At 41.4% G+C, this 24,356-nt stretch overlaps 1 protein-coding gene across 4 annotated transcripts; it reads left to right on the top strand.

The window, feature by feature from the left end:
• Nucleotides 1-1,378: 1,378 nt before the first annotated feature.
• Nucleotides 1,379-23,590, top strand: PTGFR (prostaglandin F receptor). Of its 4 annotated transcripts, XM_052802330.1 has the most exons (4): nucleotides 1,763-2,133; nucleotides 2,662-3,509; nucleotides 21,358-21,612; nucleotides 23,176-23,590. In XM_052802330.1, the coding sequence occupies exons 2-4, from the start codon at nucleotides 2,721-2,723 to the stop codon at nucleotides 23,185-23,187; spliced, it is 1,056 nt and encodes a 351-aa protein (XP_052658290.1). In that variant the 5' UTR covers nucleotides 1,763-2,133; nucleotides 2,662-2,720; the 3' UTR covers nucleotides 23,188-23,590. The 4 variants fall into 4 exon arrangements, with proteins under 4 accessions (XP_052658289.1, XP_052658290.1, XP_052658291.1 ...); XM_052802329.1 differs by lacking the exon at nucleotides 1,763-2,133 and adding an exon at nucleotides 1,379-1,462 and having other exon boundaries at nucleotides 21,358-23,590; XM_052802331.1 differs by having other exon boundaries at nucleotides 2,662-3,188; nucleotides 21,358-23,590.
• Nucleotides 23,591-24,356: the final 766 nt, after the last annotated feature.

Raw genomic sequence — 24,356 nt, 5'->3', positions numbered from 1 at the left:
AATTGACCATTTTTGCTTGTCGTATGATAAGATGCCAAAATCTGAAAGGCGTTTTGAGGAAGAAGGCCATCGCATGGCGCTTTTAACCGTTTATGTCTGTGACTTGAGATACTATTAGAAAGAAGGGATTTGACTGGCCTGTATTACCTCACTGGCAGATTTGGGAGGGGCAAACCGTATCCACAGTATTCAAGATATGAAGGTAAGCAAAAACCGTAATGTGCTTGAGAATTTTTATTTTTAAATACTTGCCTTGTGGAGCTAGGAGTAGTACAACTCAAGGCTGTGTCTCAATGGAGACAAATACAAGTTCTCCATCATTCTTGCCCATGACAAATTCTGTGATATTTTACAGTTTGATTTTGTCTTTTGACCTTGATTTTATCTTTTGGCCTGTTTCTGTAGTAAGAGGTTTTAACAAAAATTCCCATTCAAGCCTGCTTGGTAGTCCTGGACATTGATGGATGAGAGAACTTAAAAGTTATCTATAACTTCATGTTGTACCAGCCTGCGCACGTGATGGGAGACGAAGAACCTTTGGCTCTCCAGCCTTAGCCGTAGGTAGCATCATTAACTCCTCGCCCGGCTGCCTTCTCATCGTATCGCTCCAGGGGAGAAACGGTCCGAGGAGCACCGTCAGCTCCACGCGATCCGGTAGCTGCGAGGGGCGTGTGCCTAGTGATGTGCACGGCTGCGCCCCGTGGCAGTACTCCGGGGCTCCCCGCGTGCTGGGGAAGCCGGTGGCTGGGCAGAAGCACGTGGGAAGGGAAGGGAAGGGAAGGGATGAGGCTGCGGCTGAGGGCAGATGCGGTCTCCTGGTTGCCCCAGGAGTTGCTCCTGCTGTGGCTGCAGCACCGTGGGCAAGAACTCATCCGGCCTGGCTGGGGCGGCCTCGTCGTCTGGCGCTGGGATGTGACAAGGCAGCCTGGTCCTCCTTGCCGGAGACACCTCTCTGCACGCCGGCACAGCAAGGCAGGAGGCTCCGCGCCGCTGTGCGAGGGCTGAAGGAGCTCCCCGCACCCCTCCCCGCACCTCTCCCCGCTCCCGCGGCGCGGGCAGGCCTGGGCGCGGGGTCTCCTCCTCCTCGGGACAGAGCCGGGAGCCCCCGGGGCTGCCCGAATTGCCTCGCAACCCCCTCCAGAAGGGGGGGACGCTGGGGCTGGGGGGGGGGGGGCAGGTGCCGCGTCCCCGGGCGCGCAGCGGGGGGGGGGGGGCAGCAGCGACCGCCGCGGCGCGACGGCACGGCCCTCGCCGGCAGACGGGGCCGGGCAGCGAGCGCGACGGCCCCGGCGCTGGCGGGTGGCCGGGCCCCGGGCGGGGGGGGGCGGGAGGGAGGGCGGGAGGCGGGCGGTGCCGGGCGGGCTGGGGTGGGAGGAGGGGGGGCGGCGGCGGCGGCGGCGGCCGGCGGGGCACCGCGCTGCGGCGCCGCGCCTCCCCCCGGCGCCGCGGAGCAGAAGGGGAGGTGAGCGGCGGCGGGTCGGGGCCGGGGCCGGGGCCGGGAAGGAGCGGTGCGCGGCGGCGGGAGCCGTGCGGGGTGCGAAGGCACGGGGGACGCGCCGCGGAGCCGGGCGGGTCGGCGCCGGTGGCGGCCGCAGGCGGTGGCACTTGTGCCCGGCGTGGCGGGCTGGGCTCGCCCCGCCCCTGGCGGCGGCGGCGGCGGCGGGCACTTAAGGGCGCTGCTGGTGGCGGGGCGGCGCGCGGGGCGCCGCTGCCTCGGGCGCGCTCCCCCGGTGCAGCCGGTGCTGCCCACGTGCTGGCGCGGCCGCGGAGGTTGGCTCTCCGGGCGGCGGCCGCGCTGGGGGGAGGTCGGCGGGGACGGCGCTCCGCCCGAGGAGCCCCCCGGCTGCGCTCCCCTTCAGCGGTCCCGAACGGTAGAAGGACGTTTGGGTCCGGCGCGCCCGGTGCCTGAGCCGGCTCCGTAACTGAGGGACTGCAGCGCCTCTTCGTAATGCGCGTTACTGAAGCCTGCTCTCCGGTCCGCACGGGAAGTTTCTGCCGGCAGGAATGTCCCGGGAGTAGAGATGGGAGATAAAGTAACTTGCAGAATCGGCTTCCGAATAAGGGGGCGTCTGAACATACAAGTCTGTGCCTCAATGAGGGAACCGGGGAGTTGGAGGCTTCCGTGTTGGTTAGGTTAAAGCTTTAAAACATTGAATTGTGAGCGGAGAATTACTTGGAAGTTGTTAGGACGTTGTTTTGGAAAGAAATGCTTAGCAGTGAGAAGAACAGTGGGGTGTGATTATCATCTCAAAACATTCCAGTTTGAGTATTTCACTTTTGACTGTGGTTGGTCTGATAAATACTTTCATTCTAGGAGTATGTTGCAAAAACATTTGTTTATATACGTAGTTTAGCCACCAGAATGTTTTGAATGGCTTCTCTGCTTATATGTACGTAAGCATCATATATTTTATATATTATTTTGTATATCTTCTATGGGCAGAGACTATAGAGATGCAGTACGTTGTTGTGTAATGCACGCAGATAATTGTTTTCTCCTGCGACTGATGGGCTTAAAATATCATGCCATATCATACCAGTCAGAAAACTGGAAAATTAGATTTGTACCACAGACTAATATTATGGAATTTCTGCTTCAAATGTCGTTTGAACAGTGGTATGCCTTTTACAGTGTGTGTATATTTGTTTTTAATATTGCAGATGCCTTTTGATTGCAAGACCGCTGAAATGTTTTGAGGGCTGCCTCTCCTCTCCTAACCATGAACAGTTCAAAATCACCAGGGCTGGCTGGATTTGGAATCTTGAAAAACACAACCTGCCACACGGAGAAGAAGATTTCCGTTTTCTTTTCGATAATCTTCATGACGGTGGGAATTTTGTCCAACAGCCTTGCAATTGCAATTCTCCTGAAGGCGTATCAGAGATTTAGACAGAAATCGAAAGCCTCCTTTTTGCTTCTTGCTAGTGGTTTGGTCGTCACCGATCTCTTCGGCCACCTCATCAATGGAGCCATTGCAGTGTTTGTGTATGCATCGGATAAAGACTGGATTCGATTTAACCAGTCCAACATTCTTTGCAGTGTTTTTGGCATCTGCATGGTTTTCTTTGGTTTGTGCCCGCTCTTCCTGGGCAGTGTGATGGCTGTTGAACGGTGCATTGGAGTCACTAAGCCAATATTTCACTCTACAAAAATGACTTCTAAACATGTAAAAATGATGTTGACTATGGTATGTCTGTTTGCTGTTCTTATAGCTTTGCTGCCTATTCTTAGGTTTAGAGCCTATCAAATTCAAGCATCGAGGACCTGGTGCTTCTATAAAACAGAACATGTTGAGGACTGGGAAGACAGATTTTATCTCTTACTTTTTTCTTGCCTTGGGTTACTGGCCCTTGCTATTTCATTCTTGTGCAATGCTGTCACAGGAATTACCCTCTTAAGAGTCAAATTTAAAAGTCAACAAAGACAAGGCAGATCTCATCATTTTGAAATGGTCATACAGCTCTTGGCTATAATGTGTGTTTCTTGCATTTGCTGGAGTCCATTCCTGGTAAGAGCCTGACGTGTTTGCCAATTTTTAATGCACACCACTGTATAAAAGTTATATTATTTAATCTCCAGGTTTTAAGGTGCTTTAGCTCTGATAACGGCTTCATTCACTCTTCAATATATTAATTTTACAGCATATTGCCCATAATGTAAGTACGCATGCATCTATAACAAAAATGGTAATTATTCTCCATTTCTGATCATAAGCGAAATACATTGAGTAAGCTAATATATAGGGACTGTGAGGACTGTCTTTCCCTTGCTGTGAAGCAGGCAGTGGTAGCAGAATGGTGGCTAGGATAAATCAGAGCAAATATTGAGCTTGTCCAAAAATTCAGTGAAATCTTCGAGTGGCAAGTCTTTTTAGTCTGTACTGTGGTTCATATCATTTTTTATTTATGGTAGTCTGTTCGTTGTTGTTATTACAGTTTACTGCTACTTGTGAACTGTGTTATGGAAGATAACAGTGAAGAACGTAAAAATCCTCCACTCCATTAGCAGGGTATTAAGGGCTTTGCTTTAGAGTAATGTTAAAAAACAGTAGTTGGCAGTGGGTTAAAGTAAAAATTTGATTTAGATGTAACTAAGCTGGGTTTGTAACCTGGACAGATGACTAGCAAAGCTGCTCTGAGCAGTTGGTGCACTTTCTCAGCTGTCCCGGCTCTAAGTTAGGACCGCTTGCTGGTAACGGCTCTGACTCTTCCAAAGCGGTAAGTGTTGCTCATGCTCGTGTGTGCTCTGTCAGCGAGCAGGGTCAAAGCAAGCGGGATTATGATATGGGAAGGAATTTGACAGCTCCTGTTGTATGATGGCATTATAAAGCTGATATTAACTGTGACTCTTTTTACTGTAGTAAACCTGACTGAAGAAAATTTATTTTTTTACTAGGGTGAGAGAGGCTAAGTCACAAGTAATATGAAATTTTAGTTTATTTCCTAGAAACAAGGTCTGGTAGTTTTCCACTGATACGAATGAGGAGCAAGTTTGGTTTGAGCTTACAAATATAGAAAATTTAAATCTGGGATCTGAATCAGATCCAGCTATGCCTCATCTACTCACTGCCTATGGCATAGTATGGAATTGCCTAAACTAGTTCTAAATTAGGTACTGATATTAGCCTAGCTGCAGCAGTTGGGTATATCTGGCTGGTAGCATTTAATTAATCCAGTGTCGCAGACTTAAGGCCAGAGTCTGGATATAAATCTCTGCATCACTGAAATGCACAAAAACTCACTTTTGTTCAACACACACAAAATTTTTCTAGGCTTGCTCTGCAGCATAGTTTAAGTTCATGGTGGCTTTTGTCAGTGTCGTGGATGTAGTGTATAGAGCATAAACAAAGTTGTCAGAACAGTATAGCAAGCTTTTCTAGTGAACTTACTTCCAGTTATTTCCAGACACCTCATGAAATTTGTCTGGGGCAAGCCACAGAATGGTTTTCAAAGAAAGCAACTCAAATAATGCCTTTACTTTTCATGAAAAAACAGTATATTATCCTCTAGTGACATTTATTTTCAGATAAAATAACTGTCCTTAAAGGCTGGAATTAATCTGATTTTTTAAAAAGCCCTTGGATGTCAAAAGAGCTGTAGAGGTTTTTAATTCAAAAGAGAGACTTCATTTATTCAACATTTGAAGGAACACTAAATTGCAACTACTGTTGTTGTTTTTTCAGTGTTGGTAATTTTGTTATGCCTTTCAATTTTTATTAATTATAAAAACATAATTTTTAAAATCTTGACAATCTTTAATGAAATCACAGCACTACTTTTGTTGAAAGTATTTAACTTCATCTAAGTTGTAGTCGACGATGAGTTATTATTCCAGCAGCAAATTTTTTTTCAGAGCCTTTTCAGAGTTTGGCATTTTCATCAGCTGGTGATACAGACCAGTGAATGACTTCTTGCTTAATTTTCTACTTGGTAGTTTTTGGGACTGTGTTGCAGAGGGAGGTGATGCACAAGCAATTCTGGTTCAGCAGGTGGCAAATCTGCCAGTGCTCTCTGTGCGTTCTGGGCTCATGATGCTTTGCTTCTGGATCTCTTTTGAAATGAGATTTACCAAACTATCACCAAAATTAGCCTGGCAGTATGGAAAATAGTTTTGCAATGTGGACAAGTTTATGTTAGAAACAAGAAGTTAAAAAAAAGTTAGTGTAAGGTAGGGTTTAGTTCTTGAAACAAACTTTCAAGGAAGTGAACAATTAGTGTTTTAGCTGGAGAGTTCGATAGTCTGGGAAATGCAGTAGGGACGGGGTCCTTGGTAGGTATTACCTTTCTTAGCTGTTAGGATCATGGAGTTTACATCAAAGTTAATTCTCTGAATTACCCAATCTTTGTTTTGATAGCATTTTGTTCACTGAATGCAAACAGAATTATAAGGGCAGTGTTAATTTAGCAAGCTTTATTGGACTGCAGTGGAGCATACAGATGCAGTGGAATAAAGCTTTGCCAGGAGCGTACTGCTAAAGTGTTACGATAAAGAGATCCAGGGTTTATCAAGGCGTATGATTTACGATGAATTGCTGATCCAAATCTTCTTGTCCGATTTATCTAAAACTTCTCAGGGCTTTTAATTTGCGAAATGAATGGTTTACATTCTGTAATATAATCAGCGTATACCAAAATAAGTATTTCTTGAGGTAAAAGTGAGTAGGTGTTCATAGGTGAAATTATTTGGCAAAGTAGCTAAATACATGCTTGTTTTGCAATCATTTGCTTGTTTAATTTTTTTTCAAAGCTAAATCTAGAAGTTAGTGTTAATCTTTGAATTGTGAATTTTACCCATGTTCTCTATCCCAAAGAGCATACAGAACAAATGTTATGTGAAAGTGAATTGCCTTGGTATAAACCAAAGCGATTAGAAAACAAACAAACATTTGGAAGAGAAAGTGGAGGAAGGCGATGCAGTTTATGCCACATGTGGTTTGCAGATACAAGAGTTTGGATTTATTTGGTGTGATTCTCCATCTGATGGGGGATTTGCTTTGTTTATCTTCTGTTTTTAAGCTACATCAACTGTCATATGTGCATGGCTACCAAAATCAAGTCTATCCAATATTGTAATACAACTGGAGATTTACTTCACTATTAGATTTTAATTATTTTTTTAATTATTTTTTTTTCCAAGCGAAGTTATATATTCAGTCACTGTCCTGTGCTAATATCACCTGTGGGTGACATTAGAGGCACAAGACCCTGGATCGTCCTTTATGGCATCTGATGTGGAACTGAACTTGACTTCTGCACCTGCTCAGTGGTAGTGAACTTGTTTTGGTGCCTTTATATATGTGTGTAAATGGATATATATCTAACATTTAATATTACATATAATAATATATAATATTATAATCAATTACCACCTCTATTTTAAGACTCCTGGAGATCTGGAGCATTTTTCAGAAGCAGAGCCCATGGCATGGCTCATGTGGAGCTCTGCCTGGGGCTGTTGGACAGGGTTTTCCTTCTGATTTTTTTTCTTCCTTCTGATTCTTTCCTGAAGCTCCATCTCATCTGTTCCTCAAAAATGAGCAGCTTTTTCAAGTTTTCTGCCACTGTGTGGGAATCTTCCCTTAATGAAGTACCAGAATGAGGGGTACTCGCGCTTCTTCCCTTATGGGGAATCATTTATCTCCTTTTGAGGATTTGAGAGCAGGAGGGAATTAACAAAAAAAGCAACAAGTGAAATTCCTGAATTTTCCAATAATCTTTGTAGGCGATGATTTGCAGAGGCACATTTGTTTTGACAGTCCAAATAATTTTGCTTTGTGATGGGTAATTCCAGGAAAATATGTTCCGAAGATAGTAACATCAACTTCTCTGTGTAGTAAGTCATCTTTTTTCATCCTTGCTAGGGTCTTAGCCCTTTGCTAGGGATATGTGAATTTTGTTGGATAAATTTGGTCCCTAGGGGTTGGATTCCCAAAGCAAATAGTTGGGCTGGAGCATTTTGTGATCAGCATCTCTGATGAAATAGATTGTTATATAAAGCTGGTTTTTGGCTGTGACTTGACATCTGGCCTGTCAAGGAACAACTTGTTTTTGGAGCTGTGTTCATATGAGCAAGTTCTGACTTCAGTATGTCAAATTCTGTGGGGCTCATGGGATAAACATATTTTAAACTTTGCTTTTGGAGTAGCAAAGTGAACTCCCTGTAATTATGGACAGGAGGGGTTTATTTCAGACATTTATCATATTTATCTTTGGGAACAAATTATGATATGGAGAAATGTCTAATCTTTTTAATGTGTGGAACATAGTCTTAGCCTGAGAAAAATACTTTTACATTCCAATTATTCTTGTTAAGATCTTTTTCCATGCAGTTATCTGATTACTTCCATTCCAGTTTTACCTCCCCTCTACTGCAGAAAATAGCCACTCCTGGTTTTTTTTGAAAGATCTCAGCCGCTTATTTCATATGATTAAATCAGCTCTTACTCAGTTGCTTTTTTTACTGCCTAGATTAATTTCTATCAGTCTTTTCTCATGTAATCTCTTCCCTTTCCAATTTGTTGTGCTAATTGCATCTCTCTGAACTCGCTCTGACTTCTTCTTGTCCTCAGATTGTCTCATGCAACGAGGTTTGATGGTTTTCGTGCACCTAGGGCTGCATTTAGCTTACAATGTGCTGAATCACTCCAACCTAGAAGCCGCCGGAGCTGGTCTGAGTAGTCCTTTCAGTGAATATGCTGCCAGAGCAGGTGAGAAGGGCACTGGTGCACTAACAGGGAGGCTCTTGGTGGAATACCCTTACCCCAGCCCACCCCACCCTGGTTGCTCCACCAGGTATTTTGGGTGCTGAGGCAGGCTCACGGTCGGTATGTGCTGAAGGAGGCCAGTGGGTTGCAGGTTTTACACTACATGCTAAGCCACGTAGTTGCATACAGTATAAGGTACTTTGTTGTACAAGGCAATCTGTGCATTTCATTTTAGTGTTTTTGTTATGTGTAGTCATGTATGTACATGCACAGTGACACTTTGCCAGGAGTTCATACCTGTGTTACCCTTGAAGCATCTCCCTCCATTCCTGTTTTCTGTGTTCTTTGATAAGCTGGCAGTTTCAATTTCTATTATACTACCTTATGCTTATATGTGCAATGGGCATCATGTATATGAGCTCGTTGCTCTATTAATGCTGTTTGTATGCCTTCAAATATTGCTGGTTGTATTGTCCCTACAACAAAATAGTTACTAAAAAATCTGTCCCTTCTCTTGTGCTCTCGTGACTGGTGATTTTCATAATCAGAAAATGCACCTGAGGAGAAGCAGGCACAAGATGTCCCAAGATGCCGGTCCATGCTCTGCCAGTGAGGGCCTTGTCCCCACGTACAGTACGGCCACCCCACATCTCATGGGTGGCTGCTCTGCAGAAGTGTATTCTCTTACACTAGCAAAACACGTTGCTAGTCAAAGCTGCAGCCTCCGTAGAGCTTGTTGTGCCTGCGTAGGCACTGTCAACAAGGAGAGTGATCTTTTCTTTTGAAAAAGAATTAATTAGGCTTTCAATTTCCAGTCATCTGTTTCCGAAGACTGAAGGAGAGAGTCTTAAACATGTTTAGCCAACCTTGCAGCTTTGAATGCTGTTGTAAAAGTGACTTTCACAGGGGAAAACCCACACTTTGTCTTTTTCAAGATTCAGATTTTAAAGAAGATAATCAATGATAATGACTACGTTTGTGCTGGCATTGAATTGTTTGTCATGTTTTGCTGGAACGATTGTCTGTTGACACCAGACAAAGACGGGATGTGTTGCCAGAGTAAAGAAGATGTGGTTCGAGTTGGGTCTGGGCTATGCTTCGCACCCTGCCTGCGGCAGGCTGGCGGGCACAGAAGTGACCTGCTGCAGGACCTCCACAGGAATACCCGTTGGATGTTGTCATTGCATCTCTTGGGCCGGGTGCAAGCCCATGTCAGGAACCCCCTTCTGCCACAATAGTTTTAATAAATGAATCAGTTTCATAGGGAAAGGAAAAAAGCTTTTTGCTAGCAGAAGGCCTGCTAGATATGCCTCTCTATCTCTAGTCCGAAGCATCAATACAGTAATGGTTATTGTCGACTCTAGGTTGTTATTTCTTTTCCAGGCCTTGCTGTGTCAGAAGAGGTAGGATCAGGAGTGGCTGTTTGACTGAATAAAATGCTCTCTGAGTTCCTCTGGAAAGAAAAAACTCTCTCATATGAGTTTGCTTGTCATTCAAGCTACGCTAGAAAAAGAGGTCTCACTCTCCCTCATATCATGGCCTTTTAATTGCTCTCTGAGTTTCTCAGTATATCCATTAACACTGTGCAAATTCAATTACTATTCTTGTTTGAGTTCTTCTTAATGAGCTTCTGATACGCAAGGTTAAATCGCTGAAATGTTAACATCGTTCCTAATATTATGGCTCAAAAGGTATTTTGGAATAAATAGCTGATTTTAGGGGTTAAGAGGAAAGAGGACACTCATTTTGATTGAAGTTTTTGTTAGTCTCAAGACAGAAGTGTCTTTTTAGCTTAGTTTCCTGTGGAATAAGGTTTAAGCAGCAACTCAGACCATTCGAGCGTGCTTTTGTATGTCACCATGAAACTACTCCATGAAAAGATATTCTAGGTGTTTGCAGAGAGAGAATAACAAAGTTTAATACAATACATGTAAAAATTCAATCCACCTATTCAGATGTGTTTCTATGATACTAGAAACCCTTGGATAAGATGTTCATGCCTTTTTTTAGTATTGGTTGTAGAGACCTTTCTTTTATTTTGGATTCTTAAGAGACACAGCGGCAAATTTCTACCAGGTTAGATGAGAAATGGAATGAGCATCATTTTAGAGTAGACCCACCTAAAATGATACTGAATTTCAAAGGTACTGATTCAGTGTTCAGAATTGGTCTGTTCCTATTTTCATCTTTTACAGTTTGTAGAGATCTTGCGGGCCTTAGCCTTTCTAAGGACTATGAATCATTTAAAAAAAAAAAATGTTTTTCAGTGTGGGCCAGGGCATAATTTGTCAGAGTGCTTAGGAACTCTATATTAAATTGTGGCTGTATTTGTAATTCAGGTGTTTACCTCCTTCTCAGAGAATTCAGGGAGTTGAGCAGCTGAGATAGTCTCTCAACAGGAAAGAAGTTCTGGAGAAGAAATGGACGGTGGTCAGCATATTGTCCTGCAGTAATGATGTGAACCAGGGAAGGAAGAAGAGCTGAGATTGACAGAATGTCCTTTACCAGAGGCTTTTGGAGAAGCATAATTATAGTTTTTGTTATTTATGTTTACTTGTGCTGTTTGGAAAAACTTAATGTAAAGCCTTTTTCTGAAAATGCAGTGCCATCAGAATGCAATGAGATTAGTTTTGGAGAGAAAAAGTAGGGAAGGTGGGTTTCCAGTCATGTGAGAACATTGCATTTTCAAAACAACAGGGTCCTGTTTTTCTTTCAAAATCACTCGCCGCTTGATTTTTAAATTTATATTATATATATGGAATTAAACCATAAAGATCTATAAATTGAAATACAGTATTTCATTCCAAACGTGACTTTCACAGAAAATTTTAAATTTCTTTTTTCAGTTTTGAAGTTGCCATCTCAAAAAATCAAATTCAGAAAACTTCAGCCAAATAAATTTGCCATTCATAACCTCCCCTTATTTCTTCAGTTGGTAAAGTTTTTGGATTCTGTGCTTGATATTAAAAAGTAAGTCAATTTGACATACATTCCAATTTTGTTTGATATAGGAAAATTCTTCCTATTTCCTGGATATTACACTCATTCAGACCTTTCTTGCTTGAAAATATCATACACTGCATAACCATTTTTGGAAAATGTCATACACAGCATAACCATTTTTGGATGGTTATTTTAGGAAAGCTGTCTTTCCTGACTATCTAAAGACTTTAAATGGTAAACATGTTGCTGAAAAGTCTGTGGGACAAATACACTCACATGGAATGACTTCAGAAAGTCCTTCATCCTCACCAAGTTTAACATGACAGACATCAGGGTGTGATATACATTCATCTATTCTGTGAGATATTTATTATGTTGTTAATTCATGATCTCAAGTTTTGCATGGTGATTATAGAGGCATTCTGGCAGAAGTTACTTGTCTCAGTAGTAGTGTAGAATCAGTTCATGTCTGAGAGAGTGCATTATTTGGATTCTCTTCTGGGAAATATGCTGCTTAGGTTTAAAACAGAGCAATAATTCTTATTATGTGTGCCTTTAAGACTTAAATTTTACATTAAAATATTCAGGAATTGCTGAATTGCAATTTGAGTTACAAGCTCCTGGAGGAAGGAGGGTGCCTGTTTACTGCGTGCGTGCGTAGTGCCCAGCAGGACGGGAGCACGAGCCTGTCGTGGGTTCTGCGTATCGGCTTTTAGAAATAGTAACGGTCAGGTAGCAGAATGTTGCCGAAAGGGTTTACACCAGGAGTTACAGTAAATTTGTAGTAATTGCGACTCATTCTTTTGGATTAATTCTCCTATCGGCTGAGGCGAAATAGCCGAGTGCCTGAACGAACCTGCGCCGTGTGTAGGTAATGTACTGTCTCTTGCTGAAGGATTGCTCTTATCTACTCCAGACAGAGCAGGGAATGGAGAGCAGCTCATTAGCTTGCTCTTAGCTCCTCTTTTTAATGAACCATGTGAAGACCTCATTCAGAGACGCGTGCCAAAGGGCGGGTTTGAATGGCATTGGAGTTGTGTTTCTGCGTGATTTCCCGAAGAAGGCTGAAGATGAGCCTGTGTGTAAGGGAGGTCCTGAACTGAGGTTTTTAAGACAATTAGGCCTCAATACTAAACTCACAGAAACCAAAGATTACTTTGTCATTGGAGAGGTGGAAGTTAATGACTGATCTCCAGCTGGCCCCCTCCTTGCTGACCCGGGCCTGCGTGCTGCCAGCTGCCCCAGGTGGCTCAAACCCGGCATAAGCTGGCTGTGCGTGGGCTCCATGGCCACCCCAAAGTTACGGGAGTGAGGGGCGATGTAATGGATGTAGTGAGTCTGCCCATGAGCAACCGTGTCACCCATGTTATGACCAACATCAGGACATGAGGACGTGGGGAGGAAGACTCTTGTGCTGGCGGGGATGTGGCTAGCTGCGTTCCCATCTGCCTCGCTGCATGGAATGGTGTTAAAACAGAAGGTGAAGCAGGAGGGAGGTGAGGATCCATGTAAGTGGTAGCAATTTGTTTTAGGATTTACACTTCATTAGTGAGTTGGAAATAAAATTGAATCCACTTTTTACCAGGAGTGCGTGTTTGCACGTTGATATTGATATTTCCGTTCATAGCTTCTTAGTATACTTCTCCAGAATAATGTATAGAATAAGTCACATTAATAAAGTTGATTTTTTAAAAAAATAACCTGAAAGGAACACATCACATCTTCCTTCGCCTCCAGCCAGATTTGTAAATACTGCAAATCAGATAGCACCAAGTCATTAGGTGACTGTGACTGCAATCCATCTTTAAAAAGGTTTTATTTTCCTCCACTGTGTATGTTGCATACAGGGTAAACATAAACATACATAAAATATAATTACAAATTAATATGTTTTTTTTCTCCTTAGTTCCCCCCTACACCCACGTAATAAACACCATAATTTCTCAGATAATTAAACTGAAGGTCTGACTCCATTGGTAGACAATAGAGCAGGTTCTTTACCTTTTTAGACCTGTTGTTACTTGAGGTCTTGCAGGCTCAGTCACGCATCAAAACCATCTGCATTCCTGAATTCTAGAAGAGGTGAAAAGGCCGCTATATCTCATGACTGACTCACTGTGAAATTCTCCTCCCTTCTTTTAACACTTCTAATATGTATGGATATCTCTGGATTCGGTGGTATTTGCCCTGAAAGCCTGCATGTATGTGCCATTCCTCTGAAATCGGGGAGTGACTTGTCCAAGGAACCCTTAAAGAATTCAGCTTAATTCTTGGATTCTTAGACAAAAATAACAAATCTGAGAGAACAAAAAAATGGCCAGGTAAAAACTGGTAGATCCTGCATTCCCTATAGAAGAACATTTTCTTGCTCTCAAAGATGTAAGTGGAAGAGTTGCCTCTGGTTGCTGAATCTATAGGATATCTCTCCTCAGCCATGTAAATACAGTGGAGGATGACTTTAGTAATGAAACAGCGTGAACATGGTGATGTTTGAAAAGACAGTTCACTTCTAAGCTATAGATTTGATCCTGTGCATAACAGTAATTAAATGCTGAATTAATTCTATAATTATGGACCTTGCAGCTCCTTTTTCCTCCAGGTTTTCTGTATATTGTCTCCTTTTTTCTGTATTCAGACAGTTCTCTTTCTCCCCAGTATTATGTGTTACTTGTGATTCTTTGGGTGTTTGTAGGGTATTAGTGAGAGAAGTTCAGTTCCTCCTAGATCAATGAGAATATTTATTTAACCAAAAAAATGTGATTGGTTTCCAAATGAGTGTGAAAACCTGAAAAAGCGAAGCAATAAAAGAGAAGTAATAGGCCATTTTCAGGCTTTGAAGCTTTACCCAACTGACCCTAATGGAAGGATAAATGGATCCTGAATACATATAGTCCTTACATCCCTAAATACTTATATATTTGATTCATTTATGTTTCTCAGAATGGGCCTTATTATGCAGAATTAGAAATACTCTATTGCTTTCTGGTCCCAAGAGGTCTAGCAGTTGTCCTGTAAAGTTTCTCTCAGCATTGCTGTGTAAAGAATATTTTAATTTTATCTGTCAAATTAATTTTTTTGTACAAGAGGTTTTTGTTATAGGCCTTGTTGTTAGGGAGCAATACATTCCTTGCTCTGTGGAAGCAGGCTTTCTTGTAACTTTAAAACGTAGCTCATGAAGCAGGTCATTCATTTGACTTTGGTACGGACACTATGTCTTTTCATTATGCAGCGAGTCGTCTACTGTTTTCAGTGCTAAATTCGCCTCTATCTATATCCATTCTGCTTTCCTTTCAAATGAGTTAATCAGTTAAGCTGTGAGAGTAATTACATTGCCAGCTAGTTGAACGAAAGTATTTCTAATTTTGAGGGGGAGGAAAGGAAAGAAGGAAAAAGGACTGTCAATCCAAGATAGAAGTATCTGGATTCTTTTGGAGAAACAAAGAGAAGGGACCTGGAATGCTTAATTCAAGCCCAACCTGAATTTATGTTACTGCAAAACAGATGCAAATAGGCAGTGTCTAAGGGGAAAGTTGGCAGAAAATAAAAGCTTCACTTTCAGTTAATGTTTGTGAGTTTATACACACAAAAAAATCCTTCTGTTTATGAAGCTTACTTCATAATTGCATTCCTGCCTTATATAGAGCATGATAATGCCAAAGGCAGTTAATAAAATATAAGTAGCGAGTATAATGTTGTGGCACTTTACATTTTTTTCAGTAATTTTGACAAATTCTTGCATACATAAAAATCTCATTTCAAATGACAGTTCCAAATGTTTGTTCAGAAAGTGTATTGCCATCCATAAATATTTTGCATAAAGCTGTAAAAACACAGATGGTAAAAAAAGTCACACTTGACTCTAATGGCACAGTAATGGAGTGCAATAGACTGTGAGTCCTCCGCAGACCTGAGCCTGCGTGAGGAGAGCAGAAAGCTCAGGACTGAACGGCGTCAGCAAGGAGGGATCATATGGCGAGGTCAGACGGAGCTGAGCTGCTGGGTGGCAAACACCCCCAGAGCCTTAATTTAATGTCATGGCTGCAGTGTTGTATATATGCTGCTACACTGCAGTCCTTTCTCTGGCAGTCAGTTGATGGGACATCTGCCCTACCAATTCAGAGGGGTGCTTGGGCATACTCGTTCAAGCTTTGATCTTGGCAACACGAGAAAAAGGCACATGTATCCTGAATGGTCCTGTGTTCATGAAGCAGCAGCATCGACTGGTGAGAAATTGCCTGGTCACAGAATCAACTGTGTCTGAGAAAGGAATATTAGAAACTATTTTCATTTGCTTTGTGGAAAATGTTGTGTTTTCCTGTTTTCTCTATACTTTTTTGACTTTTATTGCAGTAGTAGTGCTTTGGGAACACCTCTGAGCTCTGAGTGCCTTTAGCTTTACAATACCTCCAAAAGGTTTACACAGCTCCATTTTAAGGGGGGTAAATATGGAGCAGATGGAGGCTAATTAAACTTCTACAAAATGTTTTTGCAACCTCAGCTATCTCTGGTCATCTGAATCTTTTCTGTCTGTTTCTCATTTGGGTTCTGTGTTTCCCAAGAGAGACTGCGACCCTGATAGGGGAAAGGTCTTTCTCAGACTACCTGCCTTTAACAGGATAATAAGTGAACTTGCATGTTTAAGGATGCATATCAGGCAGGTAGTAGTTACCATCCTTGATTTACCTGATTTGGACTAGAACTTGATTTTGGGAGGTAGACACAGATTTTTCCCCAACTGAATAGTGAGCCAGTGGATCCATTGTTAAGTTTTAGTGGAATAATTATTTTTTCACAGAAATGTACATGAGAGAAAAGAGGACTCCCTTATTTTGCTGCTACTTGTCAAGAGCTGATCCTGCAAAACTTTACACATGGAAGTATTACGTATCCCCTTAAAACTAGCCTCTGGACTTTAATGTGGAGGGAAACTTGCTAACGCCTTTTGTCTTTTCCAATTCCTTTTGAAATACACATTTTTTCATAAAATCACTATGCTCAGTTAAAATTTACTTGCTAGGCCAAATGGTCATCTGCTATATGAAAGTTGAAGGTATGGCTCGTGTTTTCCTTTTAAAAAGGGTAAGGAAAACATTAGGGGAAAGATGTGTTGCAGATCCATAACATAAAGAGCATTATGTGGCATAAGTAGTACAGTGTGTGTACTAACATTTTGATGGCAGAAGTGGTGTGCTACATATTTTTCTTGGAAGCCTTTGCTTTTAAACTGACTTGTATAGAATCACATAAAAAATAAAATGAAGCATACTCAGCTTTGTTGCAACAAATGCTTGGTTTATATACTGCAATATCTATATAGCAATGATACAGGCAGTTTGCTGTCAGTGTTTCTTTTCTTACGGCTGTTCTTAGGAGATATAAAATGGTACATAAAACGTGAAGATAGATACATTTTGATTTCTCTCTCCCCTCTTTTGCAATTTCTTTTCTTAAAGGTTGTGTTTATAGAGTACTACAAAGTATCGTCATCTATCAGGTCTTGCCTATAGCAGACTGCAGCTTCTTTGTAACACGTATGAAGCATGGAAGTTCCAAAACCTCTGGAAATTCAAAATAATTATGTGGTTTTTGTTTCCATGGAGTGGGACATCATCAGTAGTATACCGCCTTGAGTCCTATGTGGTTTAGGAGAAGGGGGTATGCAACTCTGGATTCGATGCAGGCATCAGTGATAAAATAGAAGTACTCCGCAACTACTGAAAAAACCATGGACTTTCTTCCATGAATGGAAATTCTCAGAACGGCTTGTAATGAAATCCAAAGGAAGAGGAAGAGGTTTGGGAGGGTCTGCAAGGTTCCCACAGGGAAGTGGAGCCTGAAGGCTGAGCTACAGAGGAAGAGAAACGATGGTATTTGTCTGCTCTGCTTTCCATGTCAATCTCTTGGTGACTGGTTTTTATCCAGTTTCCTGAAGTCAAGGGTAGAACCTGGATTTAGAGCCTCTGTGCTGAAATACATCAAAGTAGCATTACAGTTTGTCTTATTTCCTAACTAGCTGTAAAGTCTGCTTTTTGTTTTGACTGGCTGTCCTTGAGTACTAACAGGAATGTGACTAAGCAGCATTGCCATTTAGCTTATTAGTTGTTCTCATATAATTGAGATCCAATTGGAAGGGAAATTAAAGTCATGCTGTTTGTATTTGGAGAGTGGTGTGAAGCTCTGGAGCAATTTTTTTCGGTTTGTTGCACTGAGCTTTGTCCCTAAGGGAAATGGCAATTCTCTGATGCTATCTGCTAGATGCAAAATTGTAGAAGTCAACAATTTAAAAATGTTTTTAAAACTTTTCCATCAGACTTTCTGGATCTTGCAAAGTGAGTTTTGGTTTCAGTGAATCCTAAAATTGGACAAAAAGGATGAAGAAGTTTAATGTATGGTGTCAAGTCCTTGCTTGACACAAATTTGGTTTCTCTGTATATATTTTAGGGACAGAGAATTCTCAGGTCTTTCCTTAAACCATCAAGGACTAACATGAGTCAGAGTAACTTTGTATCTTACAAGCAGGCAGCCTTGGTTTAAAAAGTCACTTTTACAGTTATGCTTTCATAGTTACTTTCCTAAAGAAAGTTTGAATTCTATTGGTTACATCATATGATACTTTAATTTTTTTTGCAAACGAAGGAGACATAGTACAGCTGTATTCATATAAACATTGTATAACTCAGAAAATGCTACTTGGATTTTTACATTTCTAAATATGTTAGAAAATGTCATGAGTTAGGTTTATTATTTACCAGCTGGGGATTAATTTTTTTGAGTCATACTGCTGAATCTGCATGAATACTAAATTCAGTTGTGGAGATCAAAGGCAACTAGATATGATGCAATTGCATTGCCTCTTCCCTCTTCCCCATTTGTGTACTGCTGGCTACAGAGGACAGAATTGCTTCGTCATACTAACCTGATGGACCTACAGGGAAGGAAAAAAAAAGTCAGTCTTTGAACTGGTTTCTTGAGTGTGAACTAATTATTGAACAGTATTAGTCAAATAAGAAGAAAAGAAGTGTCCTTTCTGTGCCTGCAGAGGAGATCCTGCTCTCGGAAGTCAGCTTAACACTGGGGCAAGCTCTGGTTGCAGTTTCTGAGCCGGTGACTTGTGCCAGTTCAGTGACACGACTTTCTTGCACCTAGGGAGCAAATACAGACTGTCTGTGTGTTTTGCTTCAATGCAATCCTTTATTAAACAGCTGGTAGCGTATTAGGCCTTTTTATCATTTATGATTTCAAACTGACTTTGGAATAGTATTTTAAGAATTTAAATTTAAATATAAAAATTAACCATGAAAACGTGACAGAAATAATAATTTATATTTGCCTCACTCCATTCTACCCCTCTTCAGCTGCAGTTTAGGGTCTTGTTCTAGAAAGCATCAGATGACTTTAGAAAGGCTCCAGTAGCCAGGACATGGTCTCTTTGCCCTGTCTTTGCATGCAGCTGGCTTTAGTCGCTTGCACTTTTCTTACGTGTTTTCTCAGAAGACATGGAAGAGGTCCCAGTACAGCCAGCGCAGGTTCTTTGGAGGAGTGAAAAGCTATCTCACTTCATACTCGGAGACAATGCGATGGTAACATGTTTGTCACTCCCGCTGCTCTGCCACGAGTGTTTTAGGATAAAAATGCTCATGCTTTGGGTTGGAATGAGATTCTCTGTCTTAGTCCAGGCCTATATGGAAATCTCAGCCTCTCAGCAACTTCAGAAAGTTGGGATATCATGTTGGTTTTAGTGATACAAGAAAGGAAACATTTTTTAATATCTGCACAACACTCCCAAATAATATAAGTAATATGGCTAGAAGATTCTTATTTTATGAAATAAAATTTGTAGATAATGTAGATTTCGTCATCTTATTTCCAATACAGGGATTCACAGCTGAGTTCCTTAAGCATTTAATTATGTACATAAGCTCTACTTGCGAGTTCAGATACATTATTTTTTGTATGTCCAGTATTCTGAAGAGGTAACTTAAATGTTCTGGATGAAGCTTCACCAAGTATCAGAATCCATAAAATGATGTATCAGATTTCCTTGCTGTCCTGATTTACTTCATGTAAGTCCATAATCCAAACAGAGGTACTTTATGTTGAGCCAGCAAGTTGAACAGCAAATAAATGGATTTACTTAGAGGTGATTACTACTAAATGGAAAGGAATTTCACAAATTTGCTAGGTAACATGAGAAAATAATACAGTTTTACAAAATCTGAAAGGAGCTGCTTTTCCTAGATGGCAACGTCTACTCCTTCCTCTTCTGGGCATGAAACTGCATTGGATTTGGCATTTATTAACTTTGCAGAATGCGAGAGAAGAACAACAAATGGAATTTTGAAGTACATCAAGAAGCAGATTAGGAAGCTATATGTCTGTATTAAGTCAAGTGTGCGGTATATCGGATAAGGATGTTGGTCTATGAGCTCTGTTGTGCTGTCATTTGCTGCCCAGTCCTACTTGCATGAGTAAGGAGGATTCCGTCTGAGTTTGGCTTGTGGTATTGGACCTCTAATAAATAAAGTGTAGGACTGTCCTGAGAAAACATCCCATGCAGCAGCCAAAGGACTTGTCCAAGTTTGGGTGGGCTGCTGATGTCAGAGAGGAATGCGCCCAACAGTTGTGGGGTGAAAAGCAGATTCAGGGAACTGACTTGTAAGTGTTTGTGTTGGCTTGGTGCTCAGACATTCCTCCTCCTCCTCGCACCGGTTCCCAGCTGTGCTTCTGCCAATCTTACCAGCTTCCTTTGGAATGTTCCTAGGGGCTCTTTTCATTGCTGCCATAGATGTCCATACAGAAATGCTTGATTAAATGCATAATCAAGCAAGTAAACTCTCCTTTTATGCGTTCACTCTGTTCCACTCAAGTTTATACTCGGATGTGGTGACCTGCAAGCTATAGGTAGGGCCTAGGAATACAGAGAAGCATTGAAAAAGGAGTAAAATAGGTTTGCTGGAATCTTGAGCGGTAGTTTTCTCTCTTCATTCATTATTATTTTTTAGTGGTGGGTTGGTTTTTTTTACAATGTATCTTTGTGAAAATATGACCCTCTGCACTCAGACAGACTGCCCCTAACTCTCATCACCCAATAAATCAGTGTACTCATAGCATCAGTTGTCAAATATCCTGTTTCTTAGTTAAATAACTGTATCACTTTAAAGGCTTTGGAACTGAAAGCCTTACAGTGTTTCATCCTTCTACCAAAAAAGTCTTCATGTGCTTTTAACATTAATAATAAAGAGAGATAATTTACCATCCTCTGGCAGATTCCTGGCTTTGCAGAGTCACGCTTTCTTCACCCAGGAACTCAGGTTACAAAACCTCAGTGGCAGACAGCCTGTAAAGGAGGGCTCTGCAGGGTAGGAGCCCCAGCGGCATGTGGTTCGCTAGAGCTGGTGCTTCAAAGCCTAGGTTGCAGCTCTGCAAAGTGGGGAGGCCAGCCACAACTTACGGGGCTGGTGTAGCTCTTGGGTATCCTCTGCCAGAAGCAGTCCTGCTGAGCTATGCTGGAAGACTAATGCCTCCACCCATGTGAAACTGCTGGCTCCAGCAGTGTTGTTGCTGGTGGAGGTCTGTCCATGTCCAGCACCTCCACAGGTGAATGAAACCCTCTGTGTCTCCATTGGCAAGAGGAGGGGTATCGGTGGCCTTTGTCACCGTGGCTTAAATTTTCCCAGAAACCTCTAAACCCTTTGGTGTCAATAAATTGTGTTCTGTTGCAGCTTAAAACGTGAATCTTCTTGTTGAAATCAAGGTGCCGTATTCCTTATGCAAACTTTATTTTGGAAAATGTGAAAAAATAAATACCTTTCATAAAAATGTTCTGATCTACCAGTGGCCTCTATCCTTGAAAAAAATCCATCCCTGGAACAGTCTTGGCATGCTTTGTTAGCTCAAATTCTGGATAAGTTTTTAGTCCTTGCTCAAATCAATCCCTGATTTTGGAGGGTATTCTCTAGCTGATGGCCATTTTCTGCTCAAGGTTCAACAGAAGTAGTTCAGCAGACACACATGTATGTCCTATGTAAAACATTAGAGGATTTCTAGGATGATAAATGTTACATGCCTGAAGGTATTTACTTTGCAATTGGGATGCATTGATGCTGTGAAGGTGTGAAGATTAGAGATAATGTTGAAATGATTTCACTCATTTACGTGCTCTCTTGGTGTATTTTTTTTCATGTATAATTCTAAAATGTTCCATTTTCAGGTGACAATGGCCAGAATTGGGATAAATGAGAGTCGTTCAAAGGACACCTGTGAAACAATACTTTTCGCTCTCCGAATGGCAACGTGGAATCAGATTTTAGATCCCTGGGTGTACATTCTTCTCCGGAAAGCTGTTCTTAAAAACCTATACAAGATCACAAGGGGATGTTGTGGCGTGCACATCATAAACTTACACATGTGGGAACTCAGCTCCATCAAGAATTCTCTGAAGGTTGCAGCAATATCTGACTCACCAGTAAGTTCCAAACAAATAAACCTACAGCCGCTCAGCTCTATGGGGCAATAAAGTTAAACACAGTGTATGAAGAGATGATGGACGCAACGCTCATACACAGGCAATACCTTAAAATTAATTCCAAGGCTCAGTGGTTTGGCATTTGTTTTAAATTGGGAGTGGTTTGCTCTTATTGCTTACCAGTTTGATATTGCTACTCCAAAAGATGCACTTGAATGTTTTAATTCCCTTTAGAATACATCCTTTCCAAAACTGGTAGTAGAATGATAAATCAGCCTGTATTTCTCCCTTCCAGGTACTAAAGTGAACAGGGTTCCTCATAGTATTCCCCACCAAATTCTTTACCTTAGCAGGCTTCTTAAGAACACATGCAAGTGTGAAAGTGATCTCCAAGGTGATTTGTAGAAGGGGTAGATTTTATCTACCAGTGATATCCTGGAATCCTCTGCAAAGTCACTGCTTCCTAGGTCCACCATCCTTTCCATAAGGGTATTCTTTGCCTCTAGGCATTGAATTTTCCAATTGGATATATAAAAGACATTTTGCTTGTGCCCAGCGTATTAAATGATCCAATTTGCTTGGTTCATTGACTTGACCTCTTAATTATTTACTGTTCCATGAATTTTTTGGGAGAGCTGCAAACTTCATCAGTGTAAGTGCTACTTTCAAATCACTGACAAAACATGAGGTTTCCTCTGGGAGCACAGAAGCAGATCAGCTCAGCTTGCTTACAGTTACATTTTCAGATCTATTGATGAGTTTTTAGTCCTTTCAACAAATTCTGTTGAAACTAACAGGCATAAAGCTGTGGTTAGTCTGTAAAAAGAGTAGGTTGGAGTTTTTTCCCAAAATGAAGGAAGTTTCTTGAAATGTTCCCCTAATGCATATACTGAAATGCTCATGAGGTACATCTGCTTTGTTTGTAAAAGGTCACACGTGTCTCATGAAAAATGTGTGTGATCAAATGAGCACCTCTACAGGGAGCTGCACTGGGAGTGTGGTTTTGTTTGTGAAAGCAAACTGCATGCTCAGTTTTTGCAGGGTCTGTGTCTGAAGAGCTGAGGACATTCAGTATATCTGAAGGTGCCAGAAGGTTTCCAGGACTTTACACAGGAGGCCCTTCACCTTTAATACTGCTAAAAGAAGCTTTGGTTTTTGTGACTATATTCTGTTCAGAAGCAAAGATGAGAGTATCAGAGACTTTGCAGCAGAGGGAGTGTTTTAAGATAGATATGTCTATGTTATTTTTACCTACTTAACTTCAAATAACTACATCAGTGAATTGTTGGTATATTTGGACAACAAAGTTAAAAACTGACTCACCAAGAAGACAGTCTGAGGGACCAAATCTATTCACAAACTACAAATTCACGTTGTAAGTGAGAATAGTTTAAGGCAGAAAATAAATACCCAAAAGGTTTAAATATTTCAATTTTTTGTTTTAAAAGCTATTTCCTTTTTGTTTTAAAAAGGTTGAAAAATAAGTGGGTTAAATAACCCTGTAACAAAATGAAATGGCTTCATTTACCCTAAAGAATTTCTGTATGTGATTTATTTTCTCAGTCACAGAGCTGATAAACCGTGGACAGATTTGATGCTGGTATAAGCTCCGCCCTGTTGCTTCACGTGGGTTCTGCTGAAATCTGGAAGTGTTCAGTCAGTGCTCAGTTTGGCTTTTTCATTTCATAGAATGTGACATCAGTCTATCTGTTGACATAAATTATTTGTTCTTTATGGAAGATTGTTGTTTTAGCAGCTGCAAAAAAATGTTGGTCCGTAAAGTGTTGAGGTAGTTGATCGGTGAATGAAGCTCGTCGATGTTCCATTTTGTTATGTGTATAAATGTAGCTTGTGTAGTTCATACTGGTTGACTTGTAAAACAAACAAAAGTTTATATGTATATGTGATTTCTTATATTTTGTGTAATAATACATATTGAATGTAAATTGCAAAGCCTCATTAAAGTTATCAAACTGTATCTTGAGTTATGATATTTTTGCATAACAAGAGAGATCTGAAGTTGTTAAAACTAATCCTTATGACAAAAAACCTCACACTGGATTCAAGCCAGCCACTGCCATTCACGTGTGCGATAGCAGTTGTGAAGGTGGAGAGGAGGACAGCGAGAATTCAAATAGGAGGTGCCAGCGTTCGTCCACTTCATTGTCACGTGAGTAGCCCAGTGCAGTTGGTGGTCTAAGGCAGACAAAGTCAAGTTCTGATGATCCGTGCTTAGAAAATGCAAATAAAAGTGAAGCTGAGGGATTTCGGTGTTTGGAACGAAAGTGTTTTTATCCAAGTATCTGCCAACGTGTTGCACAGACTCTGGTTACTTTCACATACACTATGAATCCTGAAAAAAAAACGAGTTTGCTCTTAGTATTTTGTCTTGTCCAGTGATGTCGTAGCCTGCAGAGGTAGCTCAGGATACAGTCACCCAAGGATCTTTTACCACTGAAAGTGATTTATCATTGCATTTCATCTCACAGGAGAGCCAGCAATGTGCTGTGTTGTATGATTAGCAAATTATATGTTTTATGGAATATGACATTATGGAAAAAAAAAGGGGGCAGCTTCATACTAGGATCGAAGTATTTCCCAGGCAGGGAGGAAAGGACAGTCTGCTTTGCAATGCGCCGGTGATCTCTTTAGAGGCTGGCTAATGATGTGAGCAGTCGCGAGTTGCAGTAATGCTAGGCAGTGATTAGTGTCTCCAGAGCAGGCAGGGGCAATAAGTGTTCTGG

This window comes from Harpia harpyja, chromosome 11 (genome assembly GCF_026419915.1).
Source record: "Harpia harpyja isolate bHarHar1 chromosome 11, bHarHar1 primary haplotype, whole genome shotgun sequence".
NCBI lineage: Eukaryota > Metazoa > Chordata > Aves > Accipitriformes > Accipitridae > Harpia > Harpia harpyja.
Note: the sequence above shows the minus strand (reverse complement) of the source record. Positions and strands in the feature narration are given on the sequence as shown.